This window comes from Psammomys obesus, unplaced genomic scaffold (assembly GCF_907164565.1).
Source record: "Psammomys obesus unplaced genomic scaffold, mPsaObe1.curated_primary_1811, whole genome shotgun sequence".
NCBI lineage: Eukaryota > Metazoa > Chordata > Mammalia > Rodentia > Muridae > Psammomys > Psammomys obesus.
In genome coordinates, this window is record NW_026585797.1 from 27,541,147 (window position 1) to 27,565,162 (window position 24,016).

Here is a 24,016-nt window from a genome sequence, read left to right on the forward strand (position 1 = left end):
TTTGGTTTTCGTTTGCTTATTGGGAAAGAATTTAAAGTTGGGTTGGTAGGTAATAGGAGAGTATCTGAAAGGACTTGGGGAAGGAAAATATCAAAATATATTTAAACTTAAAAATTGATTTCAATAATAAAAATATAATTAAAATAGAAAGAATAATTTTCATCACTATAGTGATGTAAATTTAGGGATATTAGTCATCACACCCTAGGGTGAATTTTCAACTAGTTGCTTTCATTACAGAACCAGTGACCAATAACAGGACATTTCTATTCTTGGGTTTCATGTTTTCCTCATGCCAGTGATGATTTCTCTTTATACTTTTGATTACAAGCTTAATATTACTTTCAGAATTCAACATATATGCAACTGTTTCTATTAAGTATTATTTCATTCTTTCAAGTTTAATTTAATCCCTCTCTTATGAGCCCAGGGATGTTTTTGACCCACACTCTGTTCAAGCTGTCAGCGGGGTGTTTTTCAGCATCTGATGGATTCCAGGCAATTATCTATGGTTTCTCACTCCAATGATAAAAAACACAATGAATAAATATTTATTAACTCTATTTTTCTTTTAAAACAGAATGGTATATTTTATTTTTAGCATACTTCTGTGTGTAAAGGGATTTACAGGGACAATTGCTTTGTCACACTAAATACTGTAGAAAGGGAACACAGTTTTGTAAGTGTCTGGGGGCTTATGGTATTAGCTCCTGTTTCATCCCAACCACTCCCTTTTGTAAAATCTAATATATCCATCTTTTTAATATAAAATTTTATGTCATCACAAAATTTAAAATATTATTATAGTTAATTTTTTAAAAATCATGGAAGTCTAAATCATTAATACATCAATCCTGAAAAGCATTACATATAGACATGAATTTAATCCACATATGCAAAGCCAGTCAACAAGTGAATTGTTTTACGATTCATCACATTGATGAGCGTAAGAAGAAAAAATAAATCATTTTAAAGATATTCATAAATATTTGACAAAACCAAAAACACATTAATAACTTGAAAAACAACTCAAAGTAGAAATAGGATAGAAATACTCCAAAGATTTTAAGAAAGTCTAGAAAAAATAAAGCTAACATTATACTTAATCTCTCTCTTCTTTCATAAGATTCCCTGCACTCTGCCTAAAGTTTGGCTATGAGTCTCAGCATCTGCTTTGATACACTGCTGTGTAGAGTCTTTCAGAGGCCCTCTAACAGGCCCTGTCCTGTTACCTGTTTTCTCCCTCTTTCTATGTCCATCCCATTTGCCTTTCTGAATGGGGATTGATCATCTTAACCAGGGTTCTCTTTCTTGATTAGCTTCTTTAGTTATAATACCCATCATAAGTGAGTATATACCATGTGTCTTCTGCTTCTGGGATACCTCACTCAGGATGGTCTTTTCTAGCTCCCAACATTTGCCTGCAAATTTCATGATTTCCTTGTTTATAATTGCTGAGTAGTATTCCATTGTGTAAATGTACCTCAATTTCTGTATCCATTCCTCAACTGAGGGATATCTGGGTTGTTTCCAGATTCTGACTATTATGAATAATGCTGCTATGAACATGGTTGAGCAAAGACCTGGAGGGGACAGGAGCTCCACAATGAGAGTGACAGAACAAAATGATCGTGGCACAGGGGTCTTTTCTGAGACTGATACTCCAACCAAGGACCATGCATGGAGATAACCTAGAATGCCTGCACAGATGTAGCTCACGGCAGCTCAGTGTCCAAGTGGGTGTCCTAGTAAGGGAAACAGGAGCAGTCTCTGACATGAACTCAGTGGCTGGCTTTTTGATAACCTGCACCTGAGCGGGGAGCAAACTTACCAGGCCAGAGAGGAAGACAATGCAGCCAGTCCTGATGAGACCTGATAGGCTAGGGTGAAATGGAAGGGGAGGAAGACCTCCGCTATCAGTGGACTGAGGGAGAGTTATGGGAGGAGAAGAGGAAGGAAGGCTGGGATTGGGAGAGGATGAGGGAGAGGGCTATACCTGAGATGCAAAATGAATAAATTGTAATTAATAAAAAATTAAACAATTAATTAAATAAATTATATTTAATGGTAAGAAATTAAAAGGTTTCTTAAGATAAGAAAGAAGAAAAAAAATTGGATCACTTCACAAAACTTATTCAGCATCATATTGCATCTAGTCATTGCAATATGACAGGAAAACAAATTAAAATCTCTGAATGTTAGAAGGAAAGATTTAAAACTGTGTGAATAATTTGTAATTATCCTTAATAAAATTTCTACTCTTTCTAAGAGTAGAAAGAAACATCTTTTTATTTTTCTTTTCTTTTCTTTTCTTTTTTTAAATATTACAGTTTATTAACTTTATATTCCAGGTGTATCCCATGCCCTCATTCCCTCCCAACCCTACCCTTCCTTCCTCTTCTCCTTCCTTCCCCTTTCCAAGTCCACTGATAGGGGAGAACTTCCTCCTCTTTCATCTGGTTTATCAGGTATCTTCAGAACTGGCTGTTAAGTCCTCCTCTGTGGCCTAGTAGGGCTGCTCCTCCCTCGAGGGTGTGGAAGGAGGTCAAAGAGTCAGCCATTGAGTTCATGTCAGAAATAGTCCCTGTTCCCCTTACTAGGGTACCCATTTGGATACTGAGCTGCCAAGGGCTACATCCAAGCAAAAAGAAACATCTTAAAATTAAGGTTTGGATGCAAGTTAATATAAAAAGTTACTTGTTCTCCAAGATACATTGCATAAAATTCTTAATACATTAGTTAAAATGTGGATTACTGTTTAAAAGTTCATTGATTTCCAGGAATGGGGGAAGAGATGGATACATAAGTAGAGCTTGGAGAATTCTTAGGTGAATCTATTCTATATAACAGCATGGTGATGAACATATGATAATAAATACATCATAATCTGTAAACCATTGACTATATACAACAGATTCATATGCAAACTACACATTTCAGCTGATAATAATGTAAAACAACAGCTCATGGATTTCGTCATATGTCCTAAAGTTAGGAAGGAAGATGATGGTAGGGAAAGCTGTGCATGAGAGGAGGGTGTCTTCCTTATGACGATTTTAACCACAGATGAGGCAGCTTATGAACAATGAAAATTCATCCCTAACAGATCTTCATCAAGAATTCCCAACCAGGCATGGGAGACGGTGGCCTCCTAGATCTGCCTTTTGTCTAAGTTTCTGACTAGTCTCTTCTTTTATATTCACATGGCAAGAAGATAAGGAGTTCTATACTTTATGATCATATGACGGTACTCCTATCTTGTGCAGCACCCAAGGTGCCCATTTATGTTCCAGAAGTCCAACCACTTAACAGCATTAAGTGTTAAGACTACTTTTAGAGGAACTTGAACATTCAATCTATAATAACAGAGGGATTACATAGGCAATTTGTTTTCTCCTCAACTTTACTATGAACCTAAATCTTTTTTTGAATGAAAGTCTGAATTTTAAAACCAGTATATGTTTTTTTAAGTTTATTTTTAATTAGAGTTTATTCACTTTGTATCCCAGCTGTAGCCACCACCCTCATCCCCTCGCAATTCCACCCTCCCTCTCTCATCTCCTCCCATGCTCCTTCCGAAAATAATAAATTTGTCTGCTTTAGGAAATGTAGCAAGATTGAAAAAAAAAAGTTTAAAATACTAATTCAATAGTTAATGGTAATGAGCAGAATAATGGAACACTGAATATTTATAAATAAAAATTATTTATCTTTATAAATATTTTAACCTTTAAAAATAAATAAAACAAGTATATGAAACTCTCAAATAATTAGACCGGTAGATAAATTTTAAAACAGTGTAGTTTGAAATTACATGCCAGCAATATTAATATTAATAGTTTTTAACTTAACATTTCCCTATATACAATTATATCTATCAATAAATTCTAATTTTAATTAGATCATAAAATACATTTTGTTTATTATTTAAATTTTAATGAAAATATTTTTTATATTACACATAAGTGTGTTGTGGCAAATGATTTTAAGTAAATAAATAAAGTTTACAAGGACATGCAGAAAATGAATAGTATCTAAATGATTATAAAAATGGCATATGTATATATTATAACTACATTGAGTAGGTGATTAGAGACTGTTAATAGTGGTGGTGAGTCTTTTGTCAACTTGAAAAAATCTGGAGTCAGCTGGGAAGAGGGAATCTCAGTTGCTTCCATCAGACTAACCTGTGGGAAAATCTATGGGTCATTTTCTTGATTAATGATTAATGTGGGAAAGTCTAGTCCACTGTCGGGGGTGCCATCCCTAGGTTGGTGGTCCCGTAAATGTGTATCAGAAACTAGCTGATCAAACCATGGTAGCAAATCCTTAAAGCTAGTTTATCCACTGGCTCTACTTTTATTCTTGACTCCAGGTTCATGCCCTGAGTTCCTATCCATCCTTCACTTCATAACGGCTATAAACTGTAAGGAGAATAAAGCCGGTCCTCCTTGTTGCTTTGATCATGGTCTTTATTGCAGCAATAGGAAGCAAAACTATGATAATTACAAAACTATCCCACTTTAATTATGTAAAGTTTTACTTTTGAAATTACTTTATCTTAGAAATTCCCTCAACATTTCTTAGATGAAAGAGTAAAATGCTGGGTAAATACTACATATTATGTGCTGCACGTGGTGGCACACCCCTGGAATACCAGCACTCAGAGAGGCAGAGGCAGGTGGATAACTGTGAGATCAAGGGCAGCCTGGTCTGTACAGTGAGTCCAGGACAGCCAAGGCTACACAGAGAAATCCTTTCTCAAAAACAAACAAACAAACAAATCATTAAAAAAAGAAAAACTAATAGTAATAATTTCATTTTATTTAACAGCATTGAAAAACTAAATTTGAAAACTGAAAACAGATAATTATGAAAGATGATCATAATGATAAGATTTTTGGACATGTTTTCTGATAGAGTGTGGTCATCAATGAATTATGAAAACTCATTAATTTACTCAAAAGGTAGTCACTAGTTTCTTATTTCAGGGAGACATATTCCCGCTTCAGAAACAACCTCTTCAAGGCTGTGCAGGTTGGCAACCATGTCAACTAGTGATGCGAAATACTTACTGTCTTTCCGAGGGACCACTCTGTCCCAGAGTCACACTGTACAACACTAGATGTAATCCATTAGCATGATCTTCTGGGTTCAGAGTTTTCATGACATATGCGTACCCCATAAGGACACAAACACAAATCACAAGACAGTAGCTTAATACTACATCATTTCTTAAAATAATAGTAATTTCTCCCCCAGGTTCTATGATTTCCCCAGCTGTGGATTCACAGTCACATTTACAGCATCCATCTTGAGTTTACTACAATGGATCAGGCCTTAAAAATCTAATCAGAAAACTTGATTATGCATACTCCATTCATTCCACTATTGCATAAATAAATTTATCTCAAGAGATCATTCATTATTGTAGCTTGCGATGTTCACAGCTAGATAGGGATTGTTGATACTGTTCTCCCCCAGCAGCTTTCATAACACTTTCTGGAAATATGAAATATAGCCAGTAAAAAAGAGTTCTAGAGGTCAGCGCCAGCTTGATTTTTCCATGTTATTTGATGTAAGTATGTGGTATGTCCTTGGCAATAATGTTTCCCATCAAGTTCTGGTTGTACAACGTAGAGCAATGGGAAGAGCTTACATTGTTTTGGGGGTTCTATGGGATCTATTAATCAATAACTAAAAGAAAGATGGCCTACAGCTACGTCTGGGCTTTTGGTTGCTACCAAGTGTCATCTCTTAAAGTCATTATCTCTTCATATAGTGTAACTTCATTTAGATATGTGTGTGTGCATGTGTGTGTGTGTACATGTATGTGTGTATTGAGTGCCTGGCCCTCCGTTATACTCCCCACTTGAACAGTCACTCCAATTATTTTCCTTTTTTGCCTTTATGCCACCTGTGATCTACTATTTGTCTTCCCTTAAAATCACCTGATTGAATTTCTTGGACTATAGAGTCCTTTAAATTAAACATTCAAATCTACAAACTCAAAAAGCTAAAACATCCATCATTTGGTGCCTTTCGAGATCCCAGCTACTTCACTCACTGTGATTATTTCCATTTCCAATCATTTTTCTGAAATATTCAAGATCAGAATTTTCTTCATATCTGAATAAAGTTTGACTGTACCCGCACTACATTTTCTTTATCTTTTCTACCAGGAGATCAACATCCAGACATTTCTATTTCCTAGCTACTGTGAAGAGAGCAGTGAGAAGCATGGATGAGAATCCTTGGGAATGTGCCCAGGAATGTTGATTTTCATAGTGGCTGTACCAGTTCATAAGGTCCCAAGAGTAAAAAGGGGTTTCTTATTCCTCATATTTTCTCAAACATTTGTTTTCATTTGTTTTCTCTATCATAGACACTTTGAAGAATGATGAAATCTCAAAGCCATTTTAGTTTTAATTTCTTTTGGTAAGGGTGTTAAACACCTAAAAATATTTCTTAGTCATCTTTATTTCTTCTTGTTAACAAACCTGCAGCTAATATCATGCTGCAAACCTAACAAGAGAGGCTTCAAGCACTGTGTTTGTATCCCTTATGCATCAAATTCTACTAAGATATATCCATTGGGGATACAAATAGGAAGGGGAGAAGTCAAAAATCAACATTTGCAGATAATAAAATTCTCTCTATAAAAGACTCTATAAAATTCTCTCTATAAAAGGAATATACTAGAATACTGTGACGTCTGAAAAACACCTTCAACAAAGTGACAGGATACAACACAAAATATCAGTAGTCTTCCTATATACAAAAGACAAGTATATTAGATAAAAAAAAAAAACAGGAATACAATCCTATTCATAAAAATGTAAAAAAACAAACAAAAACCTTTTGAAATAAATGTAATAAATGTAAGCAAAAAAAAGCCCTGAAATAGTTAACACCTTAAAACACTGACGGAAGAACTGAAGAAGAAACAAGACGAACAGAAGGACTAACACTGTGAAAACAGTCAACCTACTGAAAGCAATACACAGATTCAATACAATTCTCATGAAAATTCCAACTCAGTTCTTCAAAAAGTTAAAAAAAATAATCAAAATTAAAATTCATGGGGAAACACAAAAAGCCTCAGACAGTCAAAACAATCTTTAATAATAAAATCTCTGCTTGAAGTTTCACCCTTTCTGATTGCGAATTATGCTTCAAATGATGAAACAGAAACGGGCTTGAATAAAAGATAGACACGGTGATCACTGCAGTAAAACTGAGGTACTAGAGATATGTTCACATTCATACAGCTGCCTGATTTCTAACAAAGAGACCCAAAATGCACTTGGGAGGGAAGTTAACATCTTTAACCAGTCGTGATAGGAAAACTGAATAGCTGTTAAGTGGGAAAATGAAACTAAATTCTTGATTTCACTCTGCACAAAACTCAATCCCAAATGGTTTAGGAACTTAAAGTAAGACCTGATACTCTGAATCTTTTAGAAGGAAAAATAGGTAATGCAATCAAATGAAATCAACAGATACAGACTTTCTGAATAGGAGGTTTATAGCACAGAGTAAGACCAATAATAGACAAATAGGACATCAAATGATTACCTCAAAATTTGTACAGAAAAGAACACCATTAATTAAGTGAATATTAGCCTATAGAATTTGAAAACAATGTTTACTAGCAATACAGATGACAATGTACCAGTGTCTATAATGCAATGAACTCAAAATCTAAACACCAAGAAAACAAACAGTGCAGTTAAAATGTAGGCTATGGAGCTGGATGGATTGTCATTGTGGTTTTGGTCAACTTTTTGAACTCATAACCTCTTCACTTCAGCTATCATATTAATATCACTTGACTCGTGCATACATGTGGAGTGAAAGAGACTTTATATCAAAATATGTAACTATGAAAAGCAAGGCTTTTCTTTAGCATGCAGGAATGGCTTAGACCATTTGTGGCTTCAATTATTTATCAACATGGGTACTTGATATTGAGAGCTGATAATGATGGCATGAAGAAAATTACACAAGTAATAAAGTTTTGTTGTTTTTTTTTTTGAAACATAACTATTTTGCAGTGGATTTAAGCCTCTACTGATTGAAATAGAAGTTAATATCATGCAATCTACAGTCCTATGCAATAAAAGTCCTGATTTTATTTGTACATAATTACATATTACTAATAATTCTGCAAGAGCTAGGCCGAGAAGAACTAGCAAGCACTCATGAATTTTTCAGAATTCCAATAGGTATTCTGCTCAAGGTCTGATGACCATCACACTGAGCATGGGTGAAGAAAGCTCTGTTTGCAAGGCAATTAAATATGATTCAGAATTTCATCACATGGCATGCATACCCGTGATTTTAGGATGCATCTCTGATCAAAGACAATTTGAAGAATTCTATCTCATTAGATTAAAAGAGTCAGTCAGAGGACTGAAAATATCAAGTGGGTTGGGAAAACATTTTTCTTATCTGTGGTGGCAAGATACACATTAGATAAGTCCAACATGTATCAGTTTTTTTTTCACTTGTTTTTTATTGAATTTATGTATTTATTTATTTATTACAATTTATTCACTTTGCATGCCCACTGCAGCCCTTCCCTCATTTACTCCTAGTCCCACGCATGCTCTCACTTCTCCCCCTATGCCCTTTCCCTAGTCCCTTGATAAGGAAGAAACTTCTCCCCTTCTTTTTGACCCTAGCCTATCAGGTCTCGTCAGAACTGACTGCATCATCTTCCTCTGTGGCCTGGTAAGGCTACAACCCCCAGGAGGAGGTGATCAAAGAGTGGCCACTGAGTTCATGTCAGAGATAGCCCCTGCTCCACTTATTTGGGAACTCACTTGGAGACTGAGCTGCCATGGGCAGGGTCTCTATGTCCTCTCCATGCATGGTCCTTGGTTGTAGTACTGGTCTCTGCAGGCCCCCCTGGGCTGATGTTTTTTTGTTTGTTTTGATTTGTTTTTTGTTTGTTTTGTTTTTAGCTTGTTGCTCTCTTTGTGGAGCTCCTGTCCCCTCCAGGTCTTTCTGTCTCCCACTTCTTCTCTGCCCTAAACTTGGCTATGAGTCTCAGCACCTCCTTCGATACCCTGATGGGTAATGTCTTTCAGAGACCCCCTGTGGAAGGCTACTTTCCTGTTCCCTGTCTTCTCCTGCTTCCAATCTGAACAGTCATGTACAATCAAAGATCTTCTGGAGGTATCTCCATCCATGATCTCAAGCTGGACTATAGAGCAAGAGTAATAAAAACAGCATGATACTGGCATAGAAGCCAACTGGTGGATAATTGGAATCAAATCAAAGATCCAGAAATAAACCCACACACCTGTGAATACTTGATTTTTTTTTTTTTTTACAAAGAAGCCAAAACCATATAATCAGAAAAAAAGACAGCATCTTCAACAAATAATGCTGATCTAACTGGATGTCTACGGGTAGAAAAATGCAAATAAATCCCTATTTATCACCCTGCACAAAAGTAAAATACAAGTGGATCAAAGAACTCAACATAAAACCAGACACACTAAATCTGTTAGAAGAAAAAGTGGAGAAGAGTCTTGAACTCATTGGCACAGGAGAAAACTTGTTGAACAGAATACCAACAGCACAGGCTCTAAGATCAATAATCAATAAATGGGACCTCATGAAACTGAAAAGCTTCTGTAAAGCAAAGGACACTCATCTGTTGCTTTGAATTATTAGCTATAGTACATGTTGCACAACTGATGGATCTCCCAACCTAGCAAGACCTATTCTTCTAAAATGTCTTTATCTTTTTTTTTGTCTTATTGGTGAAATCCTCCAGTTTACCTCTGTTAGCCTAATTGCCCGTTGTCCTCCAAAATCTGTCTTCAGACTAGTGCCTAAAGTTCTTACAATTTTTGATGTTGAGGTTAAGCCAGAAAAATGCTAGTTTAAATAGCAAGTAACCTAATTCATAAGCCTGGGAGTTTATTTAAACTTTTTGTGGGAGTAGCAGGACTAAGAAAAAACACAGGTAGGGTTTTTATGACAACACAGGACCTGGCACTGCCTCATACATGGTTAACATATGATGCTTGTGTTCATATTATAATATCTATAGAATTTTTGTACTTTTATTTTTGAGTAATAATTTAATTCTATTTCTCCCTTCCCTTTCTTCCTTCCAACCATCTGCTATGCTCCTTTCCTCTCCCCTTCAAGTTCATGGCCTCTTTTTCACTAATTTTTCTTATACACATATGTCTATTTTTATGTACATCTCTAAATATGACATGTTAGTTACATATAATCTGTAACATAGATCAGAAGACATCTGCATCTTAAATATCAATGTAAAGGCCCTCTTATTGTGGAAGCCCCATAAAAGAACATAGAAAGAATCTTGTGGTAAAAATGATCTGTTCTTTTAACATTTCTTTTCCATCATCTCTTCTAGAAGTGAAAAAGGAAAAACCTGGAAAGAGTACTTCGGATTTGAAAGACAAAGGTAATGGAACACATTTAATATAACAGCAGAGTTGTAAGTTAAAGTATCTGAAGAAGTTCCTTGTACATGTGTGGCATTATTTTCACAGTTATGCAAGCTAAAATTACACAGGCTGTTTAACATCATAAAAAATACCAGCACTTATCAGAAAGTGGGAAAGGAGGAAGGCAGGTATAAAGGAATGGAGAAGATTTCTTAACAATTAAAAGTAATACAGATTAAAAATGAAATTATTAGGAAAAACTCGTCTCTATAGCCTCTGACTCTCCCCTTTCTAATATCTGTCTATATATCATCTATCTCTATATCTATCTCTACATCATCTATCTGTATCTGTATCTATATCATCTATATTTACATCATGTATTTATATTTATTTATATCTATACCATCTGTATATCTGTATCTATCATTTACGTCTAGCTTTCTGTCTATCTCTCATCTATTTATCTCAAAGAACATTGGGCAACTGAAACCATTGAAACCATTGAGGATCATTGGAGAAAGAAAAATGATAAGGCTAGTAAGAGGGACCGAGACATAGTAATTGAAGCTCTGAATCCTCCTACTTTTCAATACTCTCAGGCTTATTCTGTATGCTTTGGTCTTTTCAGATTCTTATTGCTAACCAAATGTAAAGTTCTCATTTAGAACCATGATTTCATTTTCATGATTGATGGACTGCTTCTCTGTCCATCAAATTCTACATCTTTTTTCAAAAAATAATTTCTTTATAAGTCATTCACCTCATTTATTGCAGCCTTCCCTCAAGCTCCTCTCTTTAAATTAATACACCAAAATTTTCATTTGCTATATTACATAGGACAGCTATCCTAGCTATCTTTGGTAGGGTTTTTATTGCCGGAAAGAGACACTATGAGTAAGGCAACTCTTTCAAAAGTAACTAAGTGGGGGCTTGGTTACAGTTTTGGGGTGTTAGTTTATTATCGTGGTAGGGAGCATGGTGGAATGCAGGCAGCCATGGTGCTAAGCAGTAGATGAGAGTTTCATACCCTTATCTCCATCCAGGCAATAGACAGAGAGGAACACTGGTCTTAGTATGGGCTTTTGAAACCTCAGAGCCCAACCCCAGTGATATACCTCCTCCCACAAAGCACCTCTCCTTCAACAATGATATACCTACTCCAAAAAGGCCACACTTCCAAATAGTTCAGCAACTGTGATCTAAGCCTGCAAATGTATGAGCTTATTGGGGACATTCTTATTCAAACCACTATATTTCACTATCTGGACCCCATAGGCTGGTAGCCATATCATAATGCAAAATGCATTTGGATCAATTTCGAACATAGTCTTTCAGCCTTAAAACAGTTTAAGTCTCGTGAGACTCAGGGAAACTGCTTTGCTGTTGTCATGTGCAAAATAATAATCCAAAACTTGATTACATACTTCCAGCATATAATGACATAGGATATATGTTACCTTTCCAAAAAATGAGAAAATGGAGCAGGGTAAGGGACCAAAGCAAGACTCAAAATCATTGGGATATTTCTTCATGTCTGATATAAAGATTGGTCAAATATATCAGGGCACAGGGGTCTTCTATGAGAATGTTTCTCCAACCAAGGACCATGTATGGATATAACCTAGAACCCTGCTCGGATGTATGGTAGCTCAGTATCCAAGTGGGTTCCCTAGTAAGGGGAACAGGGACTATTTCTGACATGAACTCAATGGCTAGTTCTTTGACCTCTTTCTTCTCAGCCCCCTGAGGAAGGAGCAGCCTTGCTAGGCCACAGAAGAGGACATTGCAGCCAGTCCTGAAGATACCTGATATGCTAGGGTCAGATGGAAGGGAAGAAGGATCTCCCCTATCAGTGGACTTGGAAAGGGGTAGGGAGGAGATGAGGGAGGGAGGGTGGGTTTGCGACAGAATGAGGGAGAGGACTACTGCTGGGATACAAAGTAAATAACCTGTGATTAATATAAAAAAATAAAAATTATTAAAAAGATTGTTTTCAGAACTGCCACTACTTCTAGCTTTGTTAACTGTAGTAAATTACTCTCTTGAGCTGGTTATTCACAGTCTACAGCTCTCTTTGGCAAGTATTTCACGGCTCTGGCATCTCCAACATCTTGGGGTCTCCAAAGCAATCTAGTTTTCACCTTCAGAGCCTCATGAAACAACCTCTCCAGGCTTCTGTGCAGAGCTGGCCCAGCCACACACCTAGCTGTGACCTTTCCTAAACTATGTAGCAAGATTCTAAAACCTCTTTCTTGTATCCTTAATGATAAAGCCAAAATTACATGACTGAAAGTTGACAAGTTCTTCTCTTTGCAGGGGCTAGAACTTGTGAGCCTCTTGGACTTGCATCTGCATAAGCTTTCCAGTGTCTTGGTTTTCTTCACTATTTAAGCTTTCTTTTCAGAAACTGACAACTTAGCTGGGGAAGGTTCTACCCTGAGGTCACCATCCCCTTTCGTGTTGAGTTTTCCTTTAAACTTTTTATTCCCTTCTATACAATGCTTGGCTCCAACATTACATTTCATGGTGGTGGTGGTTTTTTTTCTCTGTCCTCAAACAATAAATATTGCGTTTCTCTTTGCTCTACTTGCTCCTTTTTATTATAGATCTGGATAAGAATGGTCACCAACAACAGTATGACACAGACAATACTAGATTGTCTTGATTTTTTTTCTGCCAAAACTATTAATCCAAAATTCTTCAATTTAGCCTCTGAAAAAAATTAGGACAATGACAATAAGAACTACATTTTTTTTTGCAAAAATATCACATGCATATATAGTGGCAGAATCAGAGTAATATTTTTACAGACTCAGCATTCTCTTCTGCCTCTTTGTCTCTCGCTTTTCCTCCCCCTCTCCTCATCTTTTCTTTTTCCTGTTTTCTCCTTTCTCCTTTTCATTACCTTCTCTCTTTTTCTTTCTCCTTCCCCTCTCTACTCAAATGTACATGGGCTTATGTGTTTTAATGCACTTACTTTGCAATTCAGTCTACAAAGACTACACTTTTCTTCTAATATAGTTTGAAATACTGTTATTTTTCTTGGTATCTGTATCACGGGAATGCATAGCTCATACATTATTATTTACTATTGAGGTAACTCAAAAGGAAGATTTAACACTAACTCTTTGTATAATATAAGTAATTATAGTTTCATTTAAAAACATCTCCTGTGTCAAATCCCAAATTAGTTTGAAAGTGGAGTCAAGTAGAACTCATAAAGGTTCACAGAGACTGAAGTGACAATCACAGAGCTTATGTGGGTCTGAACTAGGTCCTTTGCATATATGTTATGGTTGTGTAGCTTGGTCTTCTTGTGAGGCTCCTAACAATATATAAGAGGGGTGTGGGATGTCTTTGACTCTTTTGCCTGCTCTTGAAACCTTTTTCTTCATACTGGGTTGTCTTTTTAAGCCTTGATATGAGGGTGTGGGCCTAGTGTTACTGTAACTTGTTATGTCATGTTTGCTTGATGTCCCTGGGAGGTCTGCTCTCTCTTAAAACAAAGTGGAAGAGCTGTGGATCCGGTGAGAGGAGAGGTGAGAGTAGATCTATAGTACAGGAAGGGAAAGCTTCAGTTGGTAATATATGGGAGAAGACAGTTTCAAAAGATATTATAAAAACCAAAACAACCAAATCAAACCAAACAAACATCCTATCCTGGCAATGAAATCTGATAGACTTAAGTCTATATTGATTAGTTATCCAAGTTAACTATACAGACTCTTAAAATTTATGTCTTAGTCATATACAGTTACAAACAAATGTTTACTGAGAATTCTCCCTTTATTTAAAATGATCTACTCTTTGCAAGTATCTTCCTACTCTTAATAAAATCATATATATATATGTATAAAATATATAATTTTGTTTCTTATGATTATTGATTTAGAATTATACAAATTGTACTTCTTTGTTTTTTAAACAGGTCACAATAAAACACTAAGATGTCTTTTTAAGATAAAGCAGATATATTTAAGAGGAATTTTTTCTTTTTAGCAAAATTTATCATACTAAAAAAAAATCAAAGAAAAATGTAATATACCATACAAGATTTGGGACATTGAAAACCTCCATGGTGTTTTCTTCATGGAGAGTCCCTTTGAAGCCTGCTGTGGAGATCTGTCTAAAGAAGGCTGAAGCACTCTCACTTGTTAAAGGGCCTCATACTTCAACTCAGTGAGTTTCAAAAATTATTTCTATCATGCAGAAAAGAGAATTTCAGCATTTAGCAGTCTCCCATAAAATCTCCTGCATGTACTGTCCAAAACCATGTTGAATGACAATAAAATACTGAAAAAATTATTACTGAAAGATCACTTGCAACCACATTTATGAAAGCTATCAGAGCATGAATAAATTAGGCATTCAGAGAATATCATTAGACTTCTGTCTTTATGCAAGGAAGAGTAGAGAATTCCTGAAAAGGAAGATTATCACATGCTGGCTTAGCTATTAGAATTGTGGATTCAAGATTTAAACTTCTCGTAACACCTCCATATACATACAAGGATGAGCCCTGCTTACGTGGCCTTGGTACCCAGAAAATAAAACAAACAAACAAAAAAAATGAAACAAAAAACCGTGGCAACTGGTTATTGGTTAGCTTTCTTGTAGCATACATGGCTTCTTTCTCAACTAAAATCAGTCATCCCTCTGGTTTCTGTCTCAGTTACGTTGTATGACCACGTTTAACATACTCATCTCCTCCCAGGAAGACACTGAACTTGGAACTTGAAGACTTCAGGCTTCCACACTGGGACTCTAACCACACCATCATTTCTTCATTCATAAAACAAACAAACATGAAACTTTTTGTTTTGGAAGCAGTAATATACCCCCACCTTTGATAAAATGAATGACTATATCTGATGTGTTTCTTCATCAATAACTTTTGATGTCAATTTTATACACTGAAATATAGATAAAAAGCTGACCCTATTTCTTCTTAGCATTTTAAGTAGCAGTATAAATAGTACTTTGCAACCAAACTTATTTTCAAATTTTCTATATATCATATGTAGGTAGGACTAGCTTGTCATCCAGGAAACTCTTGACTTAAAGGGCATGATAATTTTTAAATTTGCTTTTATTTGAAAAAAAAAAAAAACAACTCATGTATGTTTGGGAATACATTGCAATTTTGATATATGCTTATCACAGGAAATACCACAGTTATGAGCAAACTCATTACCATGTATTTACTTTCACAGTAACATTAAAAATCTGTTTTATTTATTTATTTTTACATTTTACACTACAAATTGCATCAGTATTTATCACATCACCCTCCTGTGCAGCAGAGCAGTATTGTTAGCTTCACCATTCAGCTGACACTGTCTACCCTTTTATTTACTGTTGTCATTCTTTTTCCCAGGCATCTCTTCCACATCATCTGGAAGCAACTCAATTTTCTCTCTTCCACATCATCTGGAAGCAACTCAATTTTCTAACTGTAGATTCTAATTGACTTTGACTGTACGTGTCACTGAAGTGTGGTGTCTTTATTCTTGTGTCTAACATGCTTCACCTATTCTTGGCATACTGTTAGCCATCTTGACTCAGAATATACTTGGTCATGGGTAGAGTGCATCTCCACAGACCAGGGATATCGTTGTATACTTTGAATTTCAACCCCAAGCCCTGAGGTAGTAAGAATAAAGAGACTGCCAAGGTAGGTCTCACATTTTCCCCATTTCTATTACATAAAAGTTATTTTTTAATCTGAGACTCATAGCCAAACTTTGGGCAGAGTGCAGGGAATCTTATGAAAAAGTGGGATATGAAAAGACTGGAGGGGCCAGGAGCTCCAAAAAGAGAGAGAAAAATAAAAAAATCTGGACACTGGGATCTTGTCTAAGTCTGATACTGCAACCAAGGTCCATTCATGGTGATAATCTAGAACCTCTATGCAGATGTAGCTCATGGCATTTCAGTGTTCAAGTGGGTTCCATAGTAATGGGAACAGGGACTGTCTCTGACATGAACTAATTGGCCTGCTCTTTGATCACCTCCCCCTAACAGGGGTGCAGCCTTACCAGACCCCAGAGGAAGACAATGGAGCCACTCCTGATGAAACCTAATAGACTAGGATCAGAAGGAAGGAGAGGAAGACTTCCTGTATCAGTGGACTTGGGGAGGGGCATGCTTCAAGAAAGGGAAGGACTAGAGGGATTGAGAGGGGAGGAGGGAGGGAGCTACAAAGGGGATATAAAGTGAATAAGGAGTAATTAATAAAAAAATTTTAAAAAGAAAATAGTTTTTCACACAATAAAGGCTCAGTTAATTTGTTAAAAAAAATGTAAAATTGTAGAGTCTAGTCCTAACTGATACATCTATCAAGTCCTGCACTTAAGGCTTAGTGACCATTTCAGAGGAATCTGTATTTTTAATTACATTTTGAAGCCTAAAATACTGAATTACATAATATAGTATTTTTCACTTATAGGTTTTTTTTTCTTTTAAACAAAACAGAAATAAACAAAACTTAAAAAATAAACTTATTTAGTTTTAATTAAATTGTCTGGGGAGATGTTCAGGTACTGTGGTCCAGTGTCTTGTAAAATCAGCAATCAATATGTTCTTATCTTATTAAATAGCTGGTCTCTTAAATAAATACAGTTTACTCAGAAATGTGGATAAGGGAATAAAAATAATGATATTAAGGCCCTATTTCTGAAGACAGCACCTACACAACTCAGTGAACATGGAGAAGTCAAGTGGGTGCCTACACAGAGCCTTCACCCCTACTTTCTAGTGTCCAGGACAATGGGAGTTACTCTCCAGTCTACTAAGGAAGAAAGATAAGCACCAATCTACTAACAAATGTTTCTGCCTAATGGTAACCTGCCCAGCAGATGCTCTGGTACAATAGTGGCACAAAGCTGATCATCCGATATCTGATTGGGTTCGATGCCTACCTCATGGGATCCATTCCAAACACTGCTTGGATAAGATAACCAACAGCCTGAGACCAGATGGGCCAGAAGCCTAGGGGAAATGCTAAAGGAAAGTAGCAATAAAATTTTCCTATGAAGGTTTGATATCTTCTAAGAGCAAATAGAATCCTAAACCCCAATCACAGGTGATAGGCAGAAAAAATGTTAATGGAAATATTATTTATGAATTTTAAATCATATTTTAAAATATATAAATGTATTGCACATCCTACATGAAAACTGACCAACTAAAAGAAAATAAAACTCAATGAGCTTCCATAGAATTAGACTAGCCATTCAAGATGTGATCTGTGGAAATTCACATTGTATATCATATTTTCACCACTGAATATATTTTATGTATATATCCATGATCAAAAAATTAAAAAAAATAAACCATGGTGGAGTTAGAACTAGAAAAACAATGAGCTATTACCTTCTTTCATAAAGTGTTAATGGCAATCTTCCATCATCTCCTAACATTTAGCCTTTCTTAATCTTTTTTCTACATGTTCTACCATACCCACATGTTCATTTATTTACATACATACATACATACATACATACATACATACATATATTATGGGCTAAGTTACACATGTGAGGGAGAGTATGCCGCTTTTTCTTTTTAAGAAAGAGTGAATTCACTTTAATCTAAGTCCATCCATTTTCTTAAAAGTTTTATAACCCAGATGTCCCTCAACTGAAGAATGGATACAGAAATTGTGGCACATTTACACAGTGGAATACTACTCAGCTATTAAAAACAAGGAAAGCATGAAATATTTAGGCAAATGTATGCAACTAGAAAAGATCATCTTGAGTGAGGTAACCCAGAAGCAGAAAGACACACGTGGCATATACTCACTTATAAGAGGATTTTACATATATATCATAGGATATATGTACTAAAATCTAAACTCCTAAAGAAGCTAAGCAAAAAGGAAGACCTTAGGGAAGATGCTCAACCGTCATTCAGAAGGGCAAACAGCATAAATATTGGAAGCAGGAGAAAATAGGGAACAGGACAGGAGCCTGCCATGGAGGTCCTCTAAAGACTACAATGATTAGAGTATCAAAGAAGATGCTGAGATTCATAACCAAACTTTGGACAGAGTTCAGGGAATCTTATGAAAGAATGGAGAGATAGAAAGACTTGGAGGAGACAGGATCTTCACAAGACCAACAGAACCAAAAAATCTTGGCCCAGGGTCTTTGCGGAGACTGATACTCCAACCAAGGACCATTCATAGATATAACCTAGAACCCCTGCTCAGATTTAGCCCAAAGGCAGCTCTATCTCCAAGTGAGTTTCCTAGTAAGGGGAGCAGGGAGTGTCTCTGATGTGAACTCAGTGGCTGGCTCTTTGATCACTTCCCTATGGAGGGTGCATTCTTAGCAGGCTACAGAGGAAGACAAAGCAGCCAGTCCTGAGGAGACCTGATAAACTTTGGTCAGATAGAAGGGGAGGGGCATAGAGGGAGAAGAAGGAGGGAAAGTAGTACTGGGAGAAGACAAGGGAGGGGGCTACAGCCAGTATACAAAGTGAATAAATTGTAACAAATAATAAATAAAAAATTATAACATTTTTCTTTAAAAATGAATAGTATTCCAATTTACATATATGCCAACTCTTCTAATTCATTTCAATTTTTTTTGCCTTAGGTATCTTGTAGAAAAATGGACATAAACACATCTGTGTTAGGTGACAATGTTAATCCATGATAGTGATGAATATCTGTTAATGGGAATATTCTTGAACGGTTAGTGAAATGGAAATTCTTTGGCTAAACTTATCACAGAGTAGAAGAAACATAGAAAGATAAAAAGAAAAAGGGAAGAGACCAAGATGGACTGTAGATGAGAGTTGAAGATAAGTAGTGTTTTGCAAGCAAAGCATACTGTTTTAAATTATGGGTGAATAGATTGTTGAAATTTATGTAAATATTTCTAACATTTAGGTAAAGAAAACAGTTTGGAAAATAAGTGTTAATAACAAAAATTTACTAAACAAATGGATAATTTGATTGAAAAAGATATTAGCCTTAAAGTGAATAACAAAGATTTACTAAAAACATCGTCAATTTGAATAAATAAGAGAGCATTATCCTCAAAGTGACACTAAATGGGTTTGCAGATAGCTTCTTCTATGGTAAGCAAATTGCTTCAGGTGAGGCAATCAGGGAGAAATGTACTGAAGTTGTTCTATTATGAGACAATCATGATGTCAAAGAAAAACTGCACCAGAGTCTAACCTGCCAGGAAGCCTTAATTCTCTGTGTTTATAAAACATAAGACAGATTGGTCCTTAGAACAAAGAAACTGAGTTCAACTTTATTGTACCCCAAACTCAGGAGGTGCTAAGTGACAGAGCTCTGTGAGTGCTGACTTCAAAAGGCCGGGTATAACAGTGTGACTAGCTCTTCATGTGTTTTCTTTTTGGTAGTTATTGGTTAGACTCCTTGAAGAGAAGACTCACTTGCCCCCATATTTTTAATATTAGAAAAATTACTCTTAGGTCCTTTGAAGACATCCCTAAGTCGCAAATCTGTCACAAGGCAAGGAGATTTCTCTACATTGCAAAGGAGAAGGGAGTTGGCATTGTAATGTTTCTAAAGAATATTGTCTGAGAAAAAAAAGTTCAGGGCCTTATTAGGAAGCAGTATGTCAAATGTTTGATCAAAACGAGCACCATGATAGTCAGCTTGGAATTGACATACCAGAGGAACATTTTCAGAAGATGAAATTCCAGTTAACAGTGTAATACAATAATTATAAATTGAAGAGCTAATCACTTAAGACATTCATAAGACATGATGACTTGATTCATTATAGCAAAACAAAGAAACAAAGAATGTTAGTTACAGTCACCTGCAACACAAGTGAAGACAGACATTTAACTTATTTCTAGAAATTAAAGCCCATCAAATTCCAGCATTGATTCATTGGCAATGGTTAGCAGGCAAGATAACAAAGATTATGAAAAAATGCTGTTATCATAGATATAGCCACAGTCTTGAGGAATACACTAACAATGCCATTTCAGTTTGAACGCTGTATCACATAGTCTCTATGGAAGAAATGGATCATAACTGAAAATGGAAAGGTGAGGCTATTACCTTTGCAGAGTGTATTGCTATCTCTCTGAAAATGTCAACTTTATATACACACAGACTTGGTCAGAGTAGGAGATGCTAACAAATTTTTAGGTACAAAGGCAACTTTTTATTCCTGAACCTCAACAATGACTAATCTAAATATTAATTATTTAAATTGATACTATTAACAACAGAAACAATATCTATTTATAAATAATAAATTTAATAGTTGTAGTACTTTTATACAGAAATCATGAAACATCATTGAAAACCTATCAAAAACAACTCTAATAATTAATAGGTATTTTATTTTTATATCTAGAATGTATCATTTTCCAGGTCCAAGAGATGCTTCAACATTTAAAACCTGCCTGTTGCCACACTTTAAAATTTGAGTTTGGTACCTGGGTTGAAAAAGAGGACAGACTCCTGCTCGTTTTCCTTTGACATCTAAAAGTTCACACATGCACATAAAATAAATGAAAAAAAAATGTAGCTTACAAATTTTAAAATAAAAGACAATATATTATTTCCCTGTAAAGTAACATATATATTACCAGTTACTTTATAAGATATTTTGCTTCTTTAAGTGTACAGATTTTAATATGTTTATCCTATATTATATTTCTAATATCCACTTATAAGTGAGTATACACCATGTGTGTCTTTCTGCTTTCTTGGATACCTCACTCAAGATGATCCTTTCTAGTTCCCACCATTTGCTTGAAAATTTCATAATTTCCTTGTTTTTAATTGCTGAGTAGTATTCCATTGTATAAATGTACCACAATTTCTGCATCCATTCCTCTGTTGAGGGACATCTGGGTTGTTACCTACAACCCTTGCACAGATATAGCCCACAGCAGCTCAGTTTCCAAGTGGTTTCCATAGTAATGGGAACAGGGACTGTCTCTGACATGAACTCAGTGGCTGGCTCTTTGATCACCTCCCTCTGAGGGGGGAGCAGCCTCACCAAGCCACAGAGGAAGACAATGCATCCAGTCCTGATGAGACCTGATAGGCTAGGGTCAGATGGAAGGGGAAGAGGACCACCCCTATCAGTGGACTGGGGGAGGGTCATTGGAGTAGAAGAAGGAGGAAGGGGGAATTGGGAGGAGATGATTGAGGGGGATACAAAGTGAATACATTGTAATTAATAAAAAATAAATAAATTGAAAATATATATTTAATTTTCAAAATTTTCCTTAAAAGGGAAAAGAATAACAATGCAGGAAAAGATCTTGAAACTAGACCAAGTGGGAACTTAACCTATCCAAATGTGATTATTTATTATAAAATTATTTTAATTAACATCCTTTATTTAGTGGGAGTCATGATGACACTGAGAATGTGTGGTATGTACGGACTTGAAATATGTATATAGGCATAACTACAAACATTTATAGGTTAAAGCATTGCCTTCCCTCATATACATGTGTGTATACAGATTCATATATATTCTAATTAAGCCCTCACTAAAATGGAGAGAGTAGCATGAGGCAGAAAGCTACCAATACTCAGTGAGTCCACTTTCCGTACCACTCTCATATGCTTCTTTCATTGGGGTAATTTTTAAATGTCATATCAACCTAATTAGTTAGTACTTATTTTAAGTTTTTAGTGAATCATTTTTCACATAGGGTCAACTACTATTTTTACAGTTATGAACCAGATAAAAGACAATGTGTACTTGTACCAGAAATTCTTTTTTAACTTGGTAATTATTATCATTTATCTTTAAAAGATTCATACCACTATCCTGAGAAAGAAACCCAAGTCCTTTTAGGGACTTTACCTTTTAAAAATGAACTCACCAACCACCCAACCAACCAACGACACAAACAAACAAACAAACAAACAAATCAAACAAAACAACCCATGGAGCATATCTGTTTGTCCCCTTAACAAGTAAGTGCTGTACAATGTCTGCGTCCCTTTCAGGCTTAAAAGTGATTGGACCATTAGTTGGAATACATCCAAGTTATCCCGCCACCTCCAAATAGCAGCACAAGGGCTTGTTCTCGTTGAAGAGATTTTGTGCGACCTGCACTGCTTGCAGACACACCCCCAATTATATCTTACCTATTTAAACACACACACTTCACATCTGGAAGCTTCAGGCCAAGAAAGCCTAATGAGACTATATATAACTAGGCATAAGAGGAAGAAGAGGTGAAAGCAGGGTGGCACTCTCAGCTATGTGCTACATTGTGTTAAGAATATTGAAGAGACAGAGGATCCTGATGATGAAATGACAGAATGAGGCAGGAACAATGTATGCATTTATTCTGAGCCGAACAGGGACAAGGCCCTCTGGCCTATTATGTGTGTTCCGTGTCCACTCAGCGGACTCATCTGACCATCAAACTCCTTTGGGTATCTTGCCCAGAATAGATGCAGAATCAGGGTTTCAGTATAAAATACTGAGCAGTTCACTTACAAACACAGACATTTCACAATTGTGCCTCTCTGAGTTCCTAAAGAATTATTGTTGTTCCTTGTTGACGTAATAACTTGAGAGCTATATGTGAGACATGAGACAGGCAGGAAGAGAGAGACGTATGTGTTTAGTCTGTGTGTGTGAAAGAGAAAGAGAAAACGTGTAAGCTGTTGAGTAGTAATAGAGTAGAAGAGCAGCACAATTTTACCTAAAATCTAAATGATTACTCAGATGATATGAAAACCATAGGTTTAGAGCACATTTATCAATATAATTCAAACTACAATGTCACTGGTTTATTTGAAAATAAACTTAGATATTTACTATTTAACATTAAGTTCAGAGTGCAGAAAACGAAATACTAATAAAGCAGCTAGCACACACTGCTTAGTACCCAGGATCCATTAAATACTTCATGTGTAGTGTTCAATTGAGCTTTCACAGAAATCCTGTTTTTATTAGTGTGAAAATGGAGTATGGAGGTTGCCTTGCCCAGGTCACGCAATTATCTCAGCAGACTCAGAATTCATCTTCAGAGTCACTCTAGACCTGTGTCTTCAATCACCATGCTTTCTCAGATCCTCAGACAAAAGCTCAATATGCTGAACAAATGGTCAATAGATAATTTTATGTGACTAGTTCTGCAATCTTTTGTTTTAACAGAAAATCTTCCCAAGACATTATTTCCTCTGGAGTATGTGAAATGGCTATCAATTTTCTACTGGTTTTTAGGATCTTTATTTCTTTCTACCAGCTCAATTTAAGAAATGAATTAATACAATTTGTGATTAATGATTGACTCCAAAATATAGATACCTGAGTGGCTGGACTGAAGCATATGCAATTACAATGTTAATGACTACTGGTAGTTTTTCTAAGGTATATAGTCTAAGTAATATAGTTTACCTACACAAAATCCAGCTTACTATATAGTTTTTGTGTGTCATGACTTAAAAGGTTTTAATTTTTTATAGCAATTATATTAGAGAAGTAATTATTATTATATAATATTAATATAATAATATTAAGAATATTATTCCTTAAGGCTTTGGAATAAAGAAAAATATCAAATACCACTTGTGCTGTTTACTAAGCAAA

General features: G+C 35.7%; 1 protein-coding gene across 1 annotated transcript in view; it reads left to right on the forward strand.

The window, feature by feature from the left end:
- Positions 1–24,016, forward strand: part of Trdn (triadin) — a 350,576-nt gene that overhangs the window by 271,966 nt on the left and 54,594 nt on the right. The window contains exon 20 of the mRNA XM_055599238.1: positions 10,406–10,456. Coding sequence (XP_055455213.1) covers positions 10,406–10,456 — 51 coding nt within the window. The remainder of the gene's footprint in view (positions 1–10,405; positions 10,457–24,016) is intronic.